At 31.0% G+C, this 20,244-nt stretch overlaps 1 protein-coding gene across 2 annotated transcripts; it reads right to left on the bottom strand.

Annotated features, from left to right (window-relative positions):
* Window positions 1–1,290: 1,290 nt before the first annotated feature.
* LOC119613062 (G protein-activated inward rectifier potassium channel 3) lies at window positions 1,291–19,484 on the bottom strand. Of its 2 annotated transcripts, none has more exons than XM_037968998.1 (4): window positions 19,020–19,484; window positions 9,072–9,346; window positions 8,229–9,011; window positions 1,291–1,693 (listed from the first exon to the last, which is right to left on the bottom strand). In XM_037968998.1, exons 1-4 carry the CDS (start codon window positions 19,217–19,219, stop codon window positions 1,566–1,568), a joined length of 1,386 nt encoding a protein of 461 aa, XP_037824926.1. In that variant the 5' UTR covers window positions 19,220–19,484; the 3' UTR covers window positions 1,291–1,565. The 2 variants fall into 2 exon arrangements, with proteins under 2 accessions (XP_037824926.1, XP_037824927.1); XM_037968999.1 differs by lacking the exon at window positions 1,291–1,693 and adding an exon at window positions 4,489–4,778 and having other exon boundaries at window positions 19,020–19,483.
* Window positions 19,485–20,244: the final 760 nt, after the last annotated feature.

Here is a 20,244-nt window from a genome sequence, read left to right as displayed (position 1 = left end):
GGGCTTATATTCGTCACTTTAACTTCTTCAAGCTTTTTTATAAGCTCTTACATTGCTTATCCCAGGTTGATCTGATACCCATATAGGGTTCCCATCCCCGAGGCATGTTTCCTTGATGAAAGACCCTCATCTTGGTGTATTGCAATCCTGGGGTAAAGAGGTGCTACCAGTACCACTAGTCTGCCGGGACTATAAACTGGTGATGACATTTCACTCCTTGGCTAGTCCTTGAATGATTTGACATGGGGTCTAACCAGAGAACCACACAATCTGGAACTAGGGGTGGTCAGTTGCCCGCAGGACTTGTCCTGGCTGGTCAGTTGGTTGAGGTTTTTTCTGGATCCACGTAGTGTCTGTGGTTTAAACCCAAATTCGCGGGAAGACCAAGTTGCGGTTAAAAGACGGATGCACGGTGAAATACATATTTCGGGATAAGTTCGGTGCTGTTGCCGAATGACAACAGATACCCCACAGAGGAGTGAATGTGGGACTAAGCGTTGAAAATGAGTTGGTGTTAATTGTATATGTAAGAAGCACAATGGGACTGCGGTGATCGTCACAAAAGCTCATCCAGTGGTTAAAAAGGTCCAAAGCAGGTGTTCACGTAAAGCACTTCTAAATTAACCCATATAGTGCAGAAATTTACGCTGAAACAGTACTTACTTTAGTACAGTCCAAACGGTCGCTCATAAAAGGACAGTCATGTTGATCTGTCTCTGTCTTTCCATCTGTCCGTCTGTATATATACTATAGACTGTCTGTCTGTATATATATATATATGTACATATGTCTGTCTGTCTGTCTGTCTGTCTGTCTGTCTGTCTGTCTGTCTGTCTGTCTGTCTGTCTGTCTGTCTGTCTGTCTGTCTGTCTGTCTGTCTGTCTGTCTGCCTGCCTATCTGTCTGTCTTGACATAAACATATTTTAAAGCAACAAATTTATACCAAGAATTCCCTCTATAAAAAACCCTATACTACAGTAATACATACATATTATTACATATTAATACCCAAAATATATTTGTATATCATTCTTTTTTGCCATACATTTTCTTACTTTATTGGTCAAATTAATGTCCTTAACCTACATAATGTATGGTTTCACTTATCAGTATCAGTGAAATACTTACTGTCTGTCAGACCGTTAAGTGCCTGTAATAAGATATACTCATAAATGAAACAAAATCAAGAAAAATACAAGACTTATGAGTTCTACTAAAATACAGGAGACAAAGTACAAACCAAAAAAAGAAAAAAATACCACGAATTTATACACTCATTTTCTGTCTAAAGTATGTTCGCAGTTAATGTTATATGGAATTTTATTGAACATTATTAATATTGTCATATTAATTATGACAGAAGTAAAGAAAAAACGCGACAAAAATATTTGGTAATTAACTGATAATGTAACCACGAAACACAATTCACAGCTGGATGTATGATTTTAATTCTCTTAAAACATGTGATGAAACTGGAAAAAAATCATGCAAAGGATAAAAGTAAAATTATGTTTAAATAAAATTTATGTTATTTTAAAAGCTTAAAATTAGTATCTGCTTATGTATTAAGATTCTGTAGAAAATTGCCAAGTGTACATAACAGCACGTTTTTTCGTTTGACTCATTGGCGCATAGGAGCGTAAGGAGTTGGTGTTTTCTTTTCCCGATTCATAAGGAAATTCTTTGCAAATGTCTGTAATAGAAAAATATAAAGGCTATTAGATGTGATCACAATATATATTCTATGAGAAGAAATTATGTATTTCATTAGGTTAGCATGTCAGGATAACAATTCTTGTAACACCCAAAAATATTGGTTCTACAACCACCTTTAAGTATACTAATCGGCTCAGAATCACCTCCAGAGACTTATTTGCACAAATAAATTTTATATAAACATAAATTCCGAAATTAAATTTTATAAAGATCGGGCCTACCGATTTGGGCCTCATAACTACGTCAAATATACTACTATCTTTCCAAAAATCAGTATAATTAAGTTTGATATCATTATAAAAAACAATGTCGATTTTCGTAATGATCGGGCCTCATTTGACAGTAGCTCCTATACAAAGTCCTCTTCTGAAAATGACTTGAGTGACCACAACTAACTTATAAACACTAGTATCACCATGAAATTTGGCACAAATAAGTTTTATATAAACATAATTCATGACTTTTTTTTTTTGTTCAGAGAGCAAAACAATCATAATTTGTTATAATCGGATAGGTTATAGTTTCCTAGTCCTCATAAATACAAGTTTAATTTTATTAATGAAGTAATAAGTAAGTAGTTTAATATTGACTTACATATATATTTTTTTTTAACCCCGCACCTAATTATAAACTTTTTTCTACACACAGAGAATATGGGCCTTAGAACCCAGAATGAATAGACTTTTATGGGTATAAAAATGTAAAAATAGAAGCCGTAACACCTTCCATATGAAATAAATATTCAAAGTCATACATATATCTGATAAAAATTAACTCAATGAAACTAACGTATAAGAAATTATAGTCGGACATGGCCGACCATATAATACCCTGCACCAGTTAAGAGAATAGAATGTGATTTATTTTTCATAATAAAGCATTTAAGTTAAATGCCTCCGATATATTTAAACAATTTATTGATGTTATACTGATTTTCTGAAAAGGCTTTATATCGAGACTAGGGGAAAATGTGGACCAATTCCCATTAAATCTGATAGATGGATCTATGTTAAGATAAAATATATTTATCCTGAATGTCATCGGGATAACTCATTTTCTGAAGGGAACTTTGTATGAAGTTTAAGGTCAAGTGAGGCCCGATCATTGTTTGTTTGTTTTCTAGCACAATTTACTTATTCATATTTATATTAGATTTATGCTGAATTCTATTATTGTACATCAATAGTAATAAAAACATTAGGGTGATATTCAGAATATGTAGAGCTCAGCCGAATTTAAAACAAGTTATTACTGTTTCATAATTAACCCTTTTTAACCATACTATTCAGAATAATTTCTGGATATTTTTGACTGTATTGTGAATGTATGCTAGGGGTCGATTTGTATGGGGTCTATATGAACGCTTCAACACTTATTGCCCTTTTTTAATACCAAACAAACCTCTAGTTTTTACTGTTCGTACCCTATCGTACTGTCAACAAACAGACAGACGGACATGGCTAGATCGTCTTAGAATTTGATAAGGACCCAGAACATATATACTGTTGTCGGTCTACGAACAATATTTCGACGTGTTAAAAAAGAAGGACAAAATCTATATTCAAATATTTCAGAAAAAAAAACAAGTAAGAATTTAAAGTCGCCCATGGCCGGCCTTATGATACACTACTCCAGTGATTTTGTTCCAAATTTTGGTTTTCTAAAAGAGTGGTTATATGGGGGCAGGAGGTTAATATGGTCCTCTCCCTATAAATTTTGGTAGAGAGATTTACGTCTTCATCAGTTATTTATGAGGAATATCATCGTGATTTTAGTGTTTATAAGTAAATTTTCACCATCAAGTCATTACCTGAAGGGGACTTTGTTTGGGGAATAGGGTCAAATCATTTAGACTTATATAAAACTAAGTTCTACCGATTTTTGAAGTGATACAAGAACATTTAACATGTTTATGAGCTCAAAAGCACCATTTGGGGGGGGGGGGGGGGTACGGTTGTATGGGGGCTATACGAAATAATGGACCGATTTTAATCATTTTCAATAGACTTCGTCCTTGGATCAAAAGAAGAGTATTTGCCAATTTTCAGCAAATTATCTTGAAAATTGCGAAGATTGCAAAGTGCGCACAAGGTCTACATGGACACACAGACGGACGGACGGACAGACAGACTAACGGACAGACAGACAGACGGACGTACGGACATAACTTAATCGACTCAGAAAGTGATTCTGGCCCAATTGGTATACTTTAAGGTAGGTGTAGGACCAATAATTTTGGGTGTTACAAACATCAGCACAAACGCATAATACCCTCCCCACTATAGTGGTGTAGGATATAATAAACTAAATACATATTTTTCAATTCAAAAATTTATATATATAAAAGATTCTTATACTAAAAAAGATTTGCCATTGTTTAATTTAACACTGTTACTTGATATTTTAAACTTACCCCACATATGAAATAACTTTTTCTCATAACCAATATTAAAAGAATGTTTACTTAATTGATATTTATGTTAAATAAAAATAATAATAAAAAACACCACAAATACATATAATTATGTAAGTTAAAATAAATGTATGTAAATATATATTATTTATTTTTTTCAACTGTAAACATAACAATTTTTTTGTTTATTATTAATAATATTATTATTTTTAAATAAAACACATACGAGTACAATACATATGATTGTCTACTAAAATACTTAAAACATATGAATACTATTGTCTACAACAACAAAAATAAAAATAATAAAACAACATGATCATAAATATAGTTTTTTTTTCTGAATTAAAATTATTATGATTTTTTTTATTTTTTTTCTTGTTTATTCATAACATGATTTCCTTTTATTTATTTAGTTTTCTGATTTATTTGTAAATTAAATTTAGTTTAACCAATTTTGGGGTTTTTTTGTTCGTTATTTTAAATGGATTTTGAATTAGTTTGAATGATTTCGTTGATATAAAAATGTCTTTTGTTTGAATTTGTGTTTTTTTTTATAGCAAATTTTTTGGTTTTAGTTTCATTTTTTTTTATGATGCCTGTTCAGATGGAGGGACGAGGGACATTTGACGCATGGTAAATGTGGTTTCTGTTAAAATAAACATAAAAAAAATCATATAAAAAATGTTAAACAAAAAATACACACCAAAAAATATGTATTTACATACAAGTTAACAAAAAAATAATAATAATAACATTGTTATAAAAATATACAACAAAAGAAACCATATTAATATGAGTTATTACTACTATACAATTTGTGTGTGAATGTAAAAAATAAATGGACAAACAAAAAACTAAATAAAAAGAGATAAAATAATAATAAAAACACTTGTTAAAAATTAAGTTGTTAAATTTTATTATGATTTTTTTTTTTTTGTTACGTTACGAATAAATATTTGACTAGGTGGTATTATTAATTTTGGAGACCTGTAAATTTATTACGGTTTCAATGCATAAATTAATGAATGAAATCATGAGATTTATGAGTTTGTTTTCGATGGTTTTAAACAAAATCTATACAATTTTAAATCAAATTAGTTAATATCGGTTTTAATGACTTTGCCAGACTATTGTGTAGAAAGATGTCAAAATAATTTTCTCCCTGTCAATCAAAGTTTTTGATAAAAGAACAGTATTTTAGTTGGGCCTGTTAACATTTATAAAACTATTTCATGAAACCCAAACAAAACTATAAATCAGACAGACACGTGTAAAATAATCCATCAATTATAAAAAATAAATTGTTTGTTGAACGAACCTATGATAAAATGTTGTTAAAAGAAAGTAGACCTTTCCACGGAACACGACAATAAAACTCTTATGAATAGAAAACTCTCTTAACAGAACGTTTCTAGAAAAAAAAACTCAATCAACAGAGAATTTTTAAAATAAAAATTCGACCTAAAAAACAAATCTCTAAAAGAAAGCTCTTTGTTAAGAAAAATTTCTAGTGAAAAGCTCCCTCTATTTTTTTAAAGAAAACACTCATGAAACTTTTCTACAGAAAACTCAAAACTCTCTCTATAGAAAATGTTCTAAATTATAATTCTATCCAAAAAAACAAATCTCTAAACAAAGCTCTTTCTTGAGAGAAATTTCTAATTAAAAGCTTCCTCATTTTTTTTTTAAAGAAAGCACTGATGAAACTTTTGTATAGAAAACTCTCTACAAATACTCTTCACTTAATAAAACTCTCTCTAGGGAGAACCACTTTAGAAAATACTTTCTAAAGAAGGTTTTCTTTATTTCTGTTTTATAAAGAAACACTCATTAGAGAGTCTTTTTAGAGTCTCTTGAGAAACTTTTTAAAGAAAACGCACGAAACATTTCTATAAAAACACTTTCTCTCTCTTTACTTAAAAAAAACAAATCTCTAGGCGAACTCAATTTAAAAACTATTTTCTAAAGAAAGCTTTCTATTTGCTAAAGAAACTCTCTTTCGTAAATCTTTCAGAAGAAACCTCTCTAGAGTAACGGAAACGGAAACAGTTCCTAAAACCAACTGTTTCTAGAGGAACTTTTCTACAGAAACTCTTTTACAGAAAATTCTTTTAAAAGATTTTATTTTCTATAGAAAAGACTTTTTGTCTCTCTATGGAAAACTGCTTTAGAAAACATTTTCATTAAAAAAATGTTTTTTTTTTTCTATAGAAAACACTTTCCCTCGCTTTACTTAACAATACTCTCTCTAGGGAAACTCACTTTAAAAATATTTTCTAATGAAAGCTTTCCTTATTTCTGTTTTCTAAAGAAACTCTCATTAGAGAATCTTTCTAAAAAAAAAAACTCTCTCCATAGAAACTCTATCCAGAGAAACTTTTTTTAAAGAAAACACTGACGAAACATTTCTATATTAAACACTTCCTCTCTCTTTACTTAACAAAACTCTCTTTAGCTAAACTTACTTTAGAAAATATTTTTTTAATAAAGCTTTCTAGAGAAAACTCTTTAGAGGTACTTTTATAAAGGAAACTATTCCTAAAACAAACTGTTTCTAGAGGAGCTTTTCTAAAGAATACTCTATCTAGAAGAAATAAATATCTTTAACAAATTTTTCTTATGAAAATTCTTTCTAGACAAACATTTTTAAAGAGAACTTTCTCTAAAGACACTTTTCTAAATTCTCTCCAGGGAAATTTTCATTAAAAACAACACTTTATAGATAATCTGTCGCCGGACAAACGTTACTGGAGAAAATTCTCTCTAGAGAAACTTTTTCAAAGAAAAACACTTTTCTGAAGAAACTATCCTACAGAAAACACTCTCCACAAATAATTTTCTAAAGAAAACTCTCTCTAGAAAAGCTTTTCTAGGGACATTTTTTAAAGTTTCCAAAATAAGCTCCCTTAAATAAAAAAATACAATTTCCTAAAGGAAGCTTTACTAGAGAAACTATTTCAAGAAAAACTCTATCCGGAGAAACTTTTTGAAAGCTTAGAGAAGCTTTACTAAGAAATACTCTTTGCAAAGAAACTTTTTTCATAGAAAGATTTCTAAATAAAACATTCTCTAGAAAAACTTTTATATATCTTTAGAGAAACTTTTCTATAGAAAACACTCTATAAAGAGAACTTTTCTAAAGAAAATTTTCACCAAATAAACTTTTCAAAAGAAAACACTTTCTCTAAAGAAACTTTTATAAAGAAAACCCTGTCCTTAGAGCTTTCTAAGGAAAACTGTACTTGGCTAAATAAACTATTAAAAATTTTAATGAAACCTTTCATAAAGAAAGCTCCCTCTAGATAAAGTTTTCTAAAGAGAAGAACATTTCTAATAAAACATTTTTTCTAGAGAAACTTTTTTAAAGAAAACTTTTCCAAGATAAGCTTCATTAAAGAAAAATATAAAGACAAAATTTTATTACGAGAGCTTAATAGAGATTTTTTTTAACTTTTTCTTAAAGAACTCTCCTTAAAAAGCTTTTCTAATATAAACTTTCTTAAAAGATTTTCCTGGAATTTAAAAAAGTCGTTCTCTAGAGAATAATTTTTAAAGAAAATTCTTTATAAAAAGATATTTATACAGCATGCTTTTATAGAAACGTTTAGCTTAAAAAAGCTTTTCAAGTGAAACTTTTTTAGAGAAAATCTAAATAAACTTCTCTAAAAAAGTTTTTGTAGGGATCTTTTTCAAAGAAAACTTTTTTTGAAAAGGGTTCTTAAAGAAAAAAGATCCGTACACAATTTTATCTAACGAAAACTTTACCATAGAACTTAAAACAACAATTTATTAAAGAATATTTCGAAAATTAAACTCTCTTTAAAAAGCAAATTAAACTCTCTTTAAAAAGCTCTAAAAAAAGGTGGTAAAAATCAACATAAAATCTTACCTATGTGTATAAACCTTCAGACCCTGTTATAACCCCCACAACTAGCACTTAAGCTGAATGATGATGAATGAGACAAATTTATAAAATCCAATAATTTTAGTACATGATCCACTAAAAATAATGTCAATGAGTTACATGATCAAATGATTACCATACCACTTACAAAGCCAATACACCCCTACAATCTTAACTAAAACAAACACTTACCGGGTGTTGTGAAACCCTCCTGTATCTTATAGATTTCATTTAAATCCCGAGCACTACACAGGGGAGTATCGACCTGTGTTGTTTCATTGAAACGAGCATAATCAATCTCATAGGCCTGGCGATCTTTGTTGTAAACAACAACTGGATCAAAACGATGACCCCATAGAATTTCGGTGTTGATATAACTAGAACGAGCTTGTGTCGATTGACCGGTAGATTCAACAGTACCCTCAAGTATGACAACAATTTCAAATTTATCTTGTAACAGATCAGTGGCGGATATGTTGTAGAGTGGAGAGTTTTCATCGATTTTATGCTCAATAACCATGGGCCAAATAAAGAAAATATCGGAGCCACATTCATCTGCACCAATTTCCAAGTCGGTGAAATGTTGAGTCATCACTTCGCCTTCCTTGGTGGTACGAGTACGTATCAATTGCGCCTTAACACTGGCACCAATAATATGTGATTTGCGCATATCACCTACTCGGAACATAAGACTAAGAGCACCATCACGCTGACAGATGACAGCATTTTTCGAGAAGAGTAATGTCTGGGCACGTTGTTTGGCACGAGTCATTTTAGCAAAAACAATACCGGCCATAAAGGCGGAGGACATGACTCCATAAATAGATTGGAAGCACATCATGAAAATGGCTTCGGGACAAGCTTCTGAAGTAGTGCGTACACCATAACCAATTGTATGCTGGGTTTCAATAGAGAACAGGAAACAGGAAGTGAAACCGTGTATAGCAGAGACGCAAGGTTCCCAGCCACTTTCCTCTGTTTAGGAAAATAAAGAGAGTTAAATAAGGGATTAATCATTCCAAAGAACACACTAACCCTGATTGGCTGGCAAATGTAACTCTTCCAAATCTCCATGTGTATACATGATCAGCCACCAGAGAACAGCAAATAACAACCATGACAATATGAATGACAAAGCAAATGCCAATAAAGTCCATCGCCATTGTGAGTCTACCAGGGTGGTGTACATATCCTGTAGAAAACGTAAACGTCTTTTGGTGAGGTTTTTCTGTAGCACATTACAGTCGCCATTTTTGAATACAGCTCGTCTTCGAACTTTGCGCATACTACCCGGACGGTAGTTGCGTGATCTGTAAAAGAAAAGAATACAAATTTTAATTAATGCCTTAAAGTATGCTTTACAAAGAATGCTTTTACATGATCAGTAACTGTGTGGAATTTAATTGAACAGGGTGTTTAAGATATAAATTAATATTTGAATTACGGAAACGTTACATTAACTGATCGTTTTACAAGATTTTGAATTTTGTTTCAAAATGGAATTAGATCACAGACATCTTTATAAATCCTTATCGATATTTCCGTAATTATTTATTCTAACATTCGATATAATGTTTATAAAACTATTTTACATAAAAACACATGTATTTCCATTCCATTTTATAACTACAACATCTTTTCTAATATTAAACAATTATTATAAAATTTACAATTAACATCTATTTTAAACCTCCTACAAACGTAAATGTTTTTCTTTAATTATTATACAGCTTGTTTATAAATTAAAAAAAATTTTATTTGCTTTTTTCCTCAACAACAATCAACACTAATTAACATTGTACTAAATTTATGAATGTCATTCTCTTTGCAAATTTATCACTTTTATACTTTATTTTTGCAGTTTTTTCCATCAGACTAATAATGTCAGTCGAGTCAAGTACAAGATGCAGTATCATTCATATAGTATGTGCAATTATAGTGAGGAATATAAATATAGGAACAGTTAATAATACATGTTATAATACAAAGTTTGCCAAGGTCAAAAAACCAAAACTCTAGACATTAATTAGTTACTGTTGAGGCACAAGGTCAATCTTCAATATCTATATTTTTTTGGCAGATGACAGCACGTCTAGACTTTATTATTTATTCAATTCGAATTTGGGTCCATCATTAAAATTAGGCAAAATATGAACGATTCACATAATGAGTAACTCCCACGACAGATCATTTTGTTTTGATGATATAAATCTCTGATTGAGAGGTATTCCTACAAGAGATTTTTAAAAAGTCAGACGGTATAAATTCCTCTATTTAAAGCAATCTTGTCTTTTATTATACCCTACACCACTTTAGTGGGAAGGGTATATGGGATTTGTGCTGATGTTTATAACGCATAGAATTAATGGTCATATACCCACCTTTAAGTATACCAATCGGCTCAGAATCATTTTCAATGTCCGTCCGTCTGTCTGTCCGTCTGTCTACCTGTCCATGTAAACCTTGTAATCAAACTACAGGTCGCAATTTTAAATATAATTAGATGAAATTTGGTACACGCATTACTTTTGACCCAAGGACGAACCCTATCGATTTTGGTTGATATCGGCGCATTATTTCACCTAGCCCCCATATAACCGGACTCCCTAAATTTGGAGCTCATGATTATGCCAATTATCCTAATACCCCTACAAAAATAGGCATAAGTACGTTTTATACAAGCATAAATGATACTGCAAAATTTGGTAATGAGCGTCCTTTATTTAACCCTAGCCCCCTTGCAAAGTCCCCCTCTGAAAATGCTTGAACGTCGTCAATTCCCTTATAAACACTTGTATTTTAAAAAAATTCGCCTTAATTCCGATCGGTCCATAATTGACCCTAGCCCCCATATATAGCCTCTATCGGAAAATAATTTTTTCATCAAAACTATATCGAAATTAAGGAAAGATTCAACATAAATGCTTTATGTGGAAAAAATCGAAAACGTATAAGTAACTTTTATGTTAAAGAGGTACATTTACGCTAAATGAGAAAGCCGGTCCCGTTAGAACATGACAGTTTTGGTCATGGCACTTTACTGCTTGAAAGGCAGCAGAATTATAAACAAGTGAAGTCTTACTTGCAAATACTATCCTTTGAGTGATCGCAGTTTAAGCTGGAGGTTGGACGATAATTCTCTTTTATGCTTAAACGAATACTTCGGAAATAGGTGATAAACCTATCAAAATAAGACCAGCAATATCAGTCTAAACTGTTGTTTTGGGATATTTAGTTGGAGATTTCATTCAATAAATATGATTTTTGGCTTCCATCGAATTCCCAATTGTTCATCGGTTGACATTTTTAGGAATTCATTTTCAATATAAGACTCTTCTATCACATACAATCTATTTTCTTATATGATGTCAAGATTAGTTAAAAACTAATACCTATTTATCTATCACTTCAAACATATATATACATATGTATGTATGTATTACTGATAGATTTAAAAAATTATTTCCAAAATTTAAATTCTATACTTAAAATTATGAAACTTTCAACTAGTCTTCTAAATGTACATATTTATTAAATTTTATTATAATTTTCCCATACAACAAAACTCTCTAAAAATATTTTTAATAAAAATTAATTTTTTCACTGTCCAAACAAAAAAACACAGCAAACTAATTGTCTTATAAGCGCACACCAAATAGTTTTATTAAGAAAACAAAGAGCCTCACACGAAAGGCGGCATTTTGTATATGTAAACACTTTATTTTAAATAGCTAAAGACATTAATGAAATTAATTTTAAATTAATTAATACAATTTGCCATCAAAATTCAAGAAGTGTCATTAAAAATATATATATACGACAACGAGAGCAAAGGCAGGCTTGTATGAATGAGCGTGTCAATATTCAGCATTAGACACTTGAGACCAAAGTAACGCAGAAGCATCTAGTCTATAGTTTAGTCTATAGTCTAGTCTATAGTCTAGTCTATAGTCTAGTCTATAGTCTAGTCTATAGTCTAGTCTATAGTCTAGTCTATAGTCTAGTCTATAGTCTAGTCTATAGTCTAGTCTATAGTCTAGTCTATAGTCTAGTCCATAGTCTAGTCTATAGTCTAGTCTATAGTCTAGTCTAGTCTAGTCTATAGTCTAGTCTATAATATAGCCTATAGTCTAGTCTATAGTCTAGTCTATAGTCTAGTCTATAGTCTAGTCTATAGTCTAGTCTATAGTCTAGTCTATAGTCTAGTCTATAGTCTAGTCTATAGTCTAGTCTATAGTCTAGTCTATAGTCTAGTCTATAGTCTAGTCTATAGTCTAGTCTATAGTCTAGTCTATAGTCTAGTCTATAGTCTAGCTATAGTCTAGTCTATAGTCTAGTCTATAGTCTAGTCTATAGTCTAGTCTATAGTCTAGTCTATAGTCTAGTACTATAGTACTAGGCCTATAGACTAGACTATAGACTAGACTATAGACTAGACTATATAGCTAGACTATAGATAGACTATAGACTAGACTATAGACTAGACTATAGACTAGACTATAGACTAGACTATAGACTAGACTATAGACTAGACTATAGACTAGACTATAGACTAGACTATAGGACTAGACTATAGACTAGACTATAGACTAGACTATAGACTAGACTATAGACTAGACTATAGACTAGACTATAGGCTATATTATAGACTAGACTATAGACTAGACTAGACAGACTATAGACTAGACTATAGACTAGACTATGGACTAGACTATAGACTAGACTATAGCTAGACTATAGACTAGACTATAGACTAGACTATAGACTAGACTATACTAGACTATAGACTAGACTATAGACTAGGACTATAGACTAGACTATAGACTAGACTATAGACTAGACTATAGACTAAACTATAGACTAGATGCTTCTGCGTTACTTTGGTCTCAAGTGTCTAATGCTGAATATTGACACGCTCATTCATACAAGCCTGCCTTTGCTCTCGTTGTCGTATATATATATTTTTTAATGACACTTCTTGAATTTGATGGCAAATTGTATTAATTAATTTAAATAATTTCATTAATGTCTTTAGCTATTTAACTATAGTCTATAGTCTAGTCTATAGTCTAGTCTATAGTCTAGTCTATAGTCTAGTCTATAGTCTAGTCTGTAGTCTAGTCTATAGTCTAGTCTATAGTCTAGTCTATAGTCTAGTCTATGTCTAGTCTATAGTCTAGTCTATAGTCTAGTCTATAGTCTAGTCTATAGTCTAGTCTATAGTCTAGTCTATAGTCTAGTCTATAGTCTAGTCTATAGTCTAGTCATAGTCTAGTCTATAGTCTAGTCTATAGTCTAGTCTATAGTCTAGTCTATAGTCTAGTCTATAGTCTAGTCTATAGTCTAGTCTATAGTCTAGTCTATAGTCTAGTCTATAGTCTAGTCTATAGTCTAGTCTATAGTCTAGTCTATAGTCTAGTCTATAGTCTAGTCTATAGTCTAGTCTATAGTCTAGTCTATAGTCTAGTCTATAGTCTAGTCTATAGTCTAGTCTATAGTCTAGTCTATAGTCTAGTCTATAGTCTAGTCTATAGTCTAGTCTATAGTCTAGTCTATAGTCTAGTCTATAGTCTAGTCTATAGTCTAGTCTATAGTCTAGTCTATAGTCTAGTCTATAGTCTAGTCTATAGTCTAGTCTATAGTCTAGTCTATAGTCTAGTCTATAGTCTAGTCTATAGTCTAGTCTATAGTCTAGTCTATAGTCTAGTCTATAGTCTAGTCTATAGTCTAGTCTAGTCTATAGTCTAGTCTATAGTCTAGTCTATAGTCTAGTCTATAGTCTAGTCTATAGTCTAGTCTATAGCATAGTCCAGTCTATAGTCTAGTCTAGTCTATAGTCTAGTCTATAGTCTATTCTATAGTCTAGTCTATAGTCTAGTCTATAGTCTAGTCTATAGTCTAGTCTATAGTCTAGTCTAAAGTCTAGTCTATAGTCTAGTCTATAGTCTAGTCTATAGTCTAGTCTACAGTCTAGTCTATAGTCTAGTCTGTAGTGTAGTATATAGTCTAGTCTATAGTCTAGTCTATATTCCAGTCTATAATCCACTCTGTAGTCTAGTCTATAGTCTAGTATATAGTCTAGTCTATAGTCTAATCTGTAGTCTAGTCTATAGTCTAGTCTATAGTCTAGTCTATAGTCTAGTCTATATTCCAGTCTATAACCTAGTCTGTAGTCTAGTCTATAGTCTAGTCTATATTCCAGTCTATAACCTAGTATATAGTTTAGTTTATAGTCTAGTCTATAGTCTAATCTATAGTCTAGTCTAGTCTATAGTCTAGTCCATAATATAATCTACAGTCTAGTATATAATCCGTCTAACGAGTATCAAGTTTTTCGAATCGCTTAATCGTGAATAATTGTAACTAATGAATTAACCCAACACACAACTAGCAAACTAGCTGGGGATGGGATGACTGCTTTCAAAAACTGAATATTTGCTAGACTGTCTGTATGACTGCCTTAACAAAGTGACTGCATGGCAATATCAATTAATTAAGAAATTATAATAATAGAAAAATGTACATACTTTAGCAAAACTATGTACGAATGTATAAAGAAACGTGTCTATTTTAATTATAATTTGGGGTGCCGTTTACAAACACCAATTGACAAGTGTTAAATGCACTTAATTTGGTCGTAGAGATCACAGATTTGCAATTCATTTTTATTAGACAAACTAAACGTGTTGTAGTTTTGCATTAAAATTGCACTTAAAATGGAATTTAAATGGCAATTTAAATAATCTACAAACATCTGTATGGAATGTTTTAAATAAATATTTTATTATTGTTATTTGTTTTAACTTGTTTAATGTGTTGAGTTAACCACATTAGCCATTGAATGCTATGAGATGTGGGCGTATATAGTAACAAGTAATAAAATGTTAATATAGAAATTAGCAATATTTTTATAGTTAAATTAGACTATTGTATACATATTCGTTATGGGACAAGATTAGAATTATAAGACAATAGTTCGATACTAAAATGGAGGTTGAGTATAGCACGTTTTACAAATATTCTAATAGTTTCAAGACAAGTTTATTAATAAAATATGAATGTCCCTAATATTGCATAACAAATTAGCACAATCAATGTTTGAAAAAGTTGATTAATTTACCAGACCACAATTATAACACTATATGGAATAAATTACTGAAAACCCACTAGAAATGCAAACAATCGAGCAACTTTAAGCACTTCTACTTACATTCAAGTCAATCTGTTGTAGATGTAATAAAACAATAAAATATTTAATAATTAAACTATACAATATCAAAATATAGTTCTATATTTAAAATGTGGTTGCAGTTGTAATCTATATCCAATTATATACTAATTTTCTTTTTATCAATTTATATATTATTTCTCAATGTTTTTTTTTTTTGCAGCAGGAAAGACATTGATCGTGGAAAAAATAAGACCTCATTAAGTTCAAGTTGAATGTCGTTCTAATTTAAATGAATAGTGTAAATAAATATATTTATTATGTACAAACTGGTATAATAGTTACATATAAATATATTTTGTTATGATTTTATTCTTTGAGTTACATTTGCAATTTTTATTTAAATTACGTGGGCGTTTTGTTCTATTATTTATGATTTTTATTAGATTGAAAGACATTGTTTAAGTGATAATGAGGAAATATTTTATGTAAAAAACCTAGTTGCATAATTCATATGTAAGTAAATTCAATGTTACTAGAAACTATTCTTTGCTGGACTTTACTTCTTTTCAAGCAATTTTTGAACGTTAACGTACGTTTAAAAATTGCTTGAAAAAGAAGATCAACAACTAGTATGGCAAGGTCTAGTACTGCGAAACACAGTGAGCTCTCATTATTGCACATGTACGTATGCTCACACATGTATAAAAAAACAAAACCTGTCAGAGATCTAATTTTTTACACTCTGCCTTTCAGTGGTCTAGTTACAACATTGCTCTAAAAAGATAGGCAGATCGTATATCGGCAGAGAGTTAAAAATAAGTTCTCTGATTTTGTTTGTCTTTTTACATGTACGCGTAAAAAAGTCTTTTTTCTCTCATTTGTGAGCTCATTGCGTACGTATTCTTTAGATAAAGATCAGTCAAAGGCAGAGAGTGACAAATAAGCTCTCTATTCAGTTTTATTTGTTTTTATACCCTACACCACTTTAGTGGGGAGGGTATATTGGATTTGTGCTGATGTTTGTAACATACAAAAATATTCGTCCTAGACCCACCTTAAAGTATACCAATCGGCTTAGAATCGTTTTCTGAGTCGATTAAGCTATGTCCGTCCGTCCGTCTGGCTGGCTGGCTGGCTAGCTGTCCATGTAAACCTTGTGCGCAAGGTACAGGTCGCAATTTTCAAGATAATTGGATGAAATTTGGCACGCACGTTTTATTTGACCTAAGGACGAAGCCTATTGAAAATGGTTAAAATCGGTCCATTATTTCACCTAGCCCCCATACAACAGAACCCCCCGAAAAGGGCTTCTGAGCTCATAATTATGTTAAATATACAGATATATCGATAAAATACGGCACAACTAAGTTTTATAGAAGTCTTGATGACCCTGCCAAATTTCATAAAGATCGGGCCACATTTGACCCTAGCTCTCATACAAAGTCCCCTTCAGAAAATTACTTGAATGTCCCAAATTAGCTTATAAACACAAATATCGCGATGAAATTCAGCACAATAAAATATTATGTCAATATAAATATATTCACAAAATTTTATCGGGCTTGGTCCATATTTGCCCCTAGCCCCCATATAAAGCCTCTTTCAGAAAATTAGTTTTTCATCCATAAATTGCTTAAATGTATCGGAACAAGGGAATATTGAAGATAAATGCTTTATTATGAAAAATAAATCACATTTAATATTCATAACTGGAGTAGGGTATCATATGGTCGGCCACGCCCGACTATAATTTCTTACTTGTTTAGACATGTATTTGCTTACATGCTTGAAAGCAAGAGAGCAATGCACGTTCATTGAGAAAACAGTTGATTTTATAAACAAATATCCGTTAAAGTCAGTTTTTATCTTTGTATCGACATATTTTTGTGATTTATTTACGATATATATCCCTTAAACACGATTTAGATGTGCTGAATACAAATCTGAAAGCTTCTCATCCTAATGAGAACTAGAATACAGAAACTAACATTATCGGTATATAATTTTAAGGATAACTTGCACTCAAAAGATTTCTCTGCCTCGTATAGCATCAAACAGTAAAAGTTGAGATCATTGGGGACCTAACAAATTGAGTATTGAGATATCCAGAGGTGTCAGGCAATGGTACACTCTATCCCCATTTTTTATTTAATATATATTCCAAAGAAGAACATGTCGTATAGCTTGTCCAACCTTCAATACCTGACGTACAAATTTGCAACATATCATAAATATCCCTGCCAAAACTCGGTAATGACTTGTACTTATATAACCACTTACATTTCAATGACTACTGCATAACGTCTGTGTTACATTGTTTTTCTTATTGGCGCACAATTAAGAAAACTACCCATCAGTTCGACAGAGTCAATGCATCCGAAAAAGACAGTGATTTCCACTGACGTCTAACCACCTGTTTGGATCTAGATCGTTTTTCGTCATGGATGTACTCTTTGTAAAGGAGGGTGAAGATAATCGTTACTTTACTGTCCCCTTCGCCAGTTCCTGTTCTATGGGGTGACGAATGACTTCCTCCTAATACAATCACTTGTTAAAATAACTAGTCACCCGTGCAGTCGGTGGCTAGGCGTAACCCTAAGTGGTAAGTTAAATAGGAAGTTCGGAACTATCCGACCGAATTGCTGGGTAAACAGTGGTGTTGTGTGTAAGACAGCAATCTAACGAACAAGAAGCCCAGGTTCGTATTGTGTTTGAGCGATTTTTTTGTTGTTTTTAAAGTAAAACAACTTCTTGTGAGTACTTAATTAAATAGTGATTTGTAAGCGAGCGTGGTAAGTACTTGCTTCCAATGTAACCACCATGTTAAAATGCAAAAGAAAACGTATACAGCGACAGGGTAAATAGTTTTAAATATCTCGGAACCAATATCAATGATCAATGGGACTTTTCAACGAAGATAAGCCGCCGTATGGAAATGGTGCATTCTTTACAAGCTATATAGAGAATATATACAAGCTATATAGAGAATATAGAAGATGAAGTAGCGGAGAGAACTTTTGCATAAAGTAGAAGTTTAGTACTTCAGCTCACGAAAATTTTTCTACTTCTTGCGTTTCTTTTCAATTTGATTATTTTACTTCTAATATAAAAAATAGTCAATCACTATTTCAATATAATTTGCATATTCACAGAGGGAAAAAGAAATATACACGCCTGGTACTAAATTGTCACCAAACTGTTAATAATTTTTCAATACCATCCGATGTAAAAGTATAAACATACGTACGACAAACAATCAGTTGCCAATAGTGAACTTACCACGTTTGTTAACATTTAGACAACGGATGTGTATAAAATGTAGATTTCGACAACGAATTGTTGCAATGTTGACAACGTTGCGTTGTTTATACTTTGATAACGGATGTTATTGACGAATTATAAACTCTTTGGTGTCAATTTGGTACCAGGCGTGTATATTTCCTTTTCCCTCTGTGTATGTAAGTGATGGATATTTCACCATTTTATACAATGATCTACAGTAAGAAACACATCTTTAACTCTTCATAATTCTCTTTAAATATAAGCGATCCGTATTTTGCAAAAATATCTGATTAAATATAGAAATAATCCGCGAAGTACAATTGTCAATTCCGACGGGTCGGTCACAAATTTTGAAGTTTTTTCTATTTCGATCAAATATACTTTTTTAGCAATATTTTAAAAATTTTTAGTTTCACTTTACTTTTATGCTTTTGTAGTTATTATTTTATTTAATTTCTCGTGAGAACAAACATACACTTGTTATTTTGAATTATTTCAGTAGAAAAGATAAATTATATAACATAACCCACCCTTTCACCAGCGAACCACTGGAACCCTTTAAAGCTTCATAATAAACTCCGCCGCCACCAGCTTGTGAGGTAGTTGTTGAAATTCCACGCATATATTGGCGTTTCATATGATTGGTAAGAAAACTCTGATCATCCTTAGTATCATAATTATCTTCATCGGCTTCGCGAAGCACCTGAACATCTGTCAGAGGTTTGTGCATATTGTCAGAGTTATGGGTTTCAAAATCCAATAGATAACGTGTTATAATATAGAAAAATGCTAAGCAGCCGATTAAAATAAAATTCAAAATCTTTTAAGTTTTATTTCTTAAAAGTAGAAAAAGGATTCTTGTTTTGGAATATCCTTTAAGAGAAAAACGTTTACGCGTTTCCGGCCGGTGACATTAATGTACGAAAATCCGTTTCGTGTTGTTGACCGTAAGTGTGCGAGTAGTGAACTAAATTTTGAATGGAAAAATTAAAATCTATTTTGGATTTTAGCTACACGATTTGATATTTAGGATATTTATTTAAAATATTATACTTGATTAGCATTTAAAATATTAAATCTCGCAAGCATATATTTATTGCTAATATTCATCTTTTTTTTGCCTTTTAAAATTTTAAATCATTTATAGTTTATTTATCGTTATTTAATCAAGTTTGAATTTTGTTATTTTATTGTTTTCACATTTTATTTTTATAATTTTCGCTTAAAATTGTTTGCTTTTCAAATTATGTTCAAAATGTGAAAAGTTATCTGAACAATTGTAAAAATATTTACATTTCCACTGCCATTAATAACAATTTCACACTTCATTTAATTGAAATGCGAAATGAGAAACAAAAAAATGTTCAAAACATTATGATGATAATGAATGATACTGCTGACGACGATGATGATGTTAATGATCACGTGAAATTTGAAATACAATTGTATTTCAATTTCATGATAATGAGAAATAGATAATAAGTTTTAAGATTTTCTTCGGAAGAAAAATAAATTTTTTTGAATTTATATAAAACTAAGAGATGGTCACTTTAATTTTAATTGTTTTCTAATTTGAATTTTATAAAAATATGTTAAATTTTTATTTAAAAATAACTTAAACTTGTGGAAATATGTTTTGTATATTGTTTTGTATATTTGCATAAAAAATAAACTTTAACATTCGCATGAGCAACTTGATATAGTTCCATTTTAAGTCACTTAAACCTCGAGATATAAACTAATTATAATGATAAA

This window comes from Lucilia sericata, unplaced genomic scaffold (genome assembly GCF_015586225.1).
Source record: "Lucilia sericata isolate MDLA Ls3-8-SP2 unplaced genomic scaffold, ASM1558622v1 Contig001950F_arrow, whole genome shotgun sequence".
Lineage (NCBI taxonomy): Eukaryota > Metazoa > Arthropoda > Insecta > Diptera > Calliphoridae > Lucilia > Lucilia sericata.
The sequence above is the reverse complement of the archived record's forward strand: the minus strand, read 5'-3'. Positions and strand labels throughout refer to the sequence as shown.

Bases quoted from the DNA above. Each gene is read 5' to 3' on its own strand.
- LOC119613062 (XM_037968998.1), bottom strand. From the start codon at position 19,219: ATGCACAAACCTCTGACAGATGTTCAGGTGCTTCGCGAAGCCGATGAA. The intron at 9,012-9,071 runs GTTAGTGTGTTC...TTTCCTAAACAG, and splicing joins ACATTTGCCAGCCAATCAGG to AGGAAAGTGGCTGGGAACCT. The intron at 1,694-8,228 runs GTAAGTGTTTGT...TTTCTATTACAG, and splicing joins GGAGGGTTTCACAACACCCG to ACATTTGCAAAGAATTTCCT.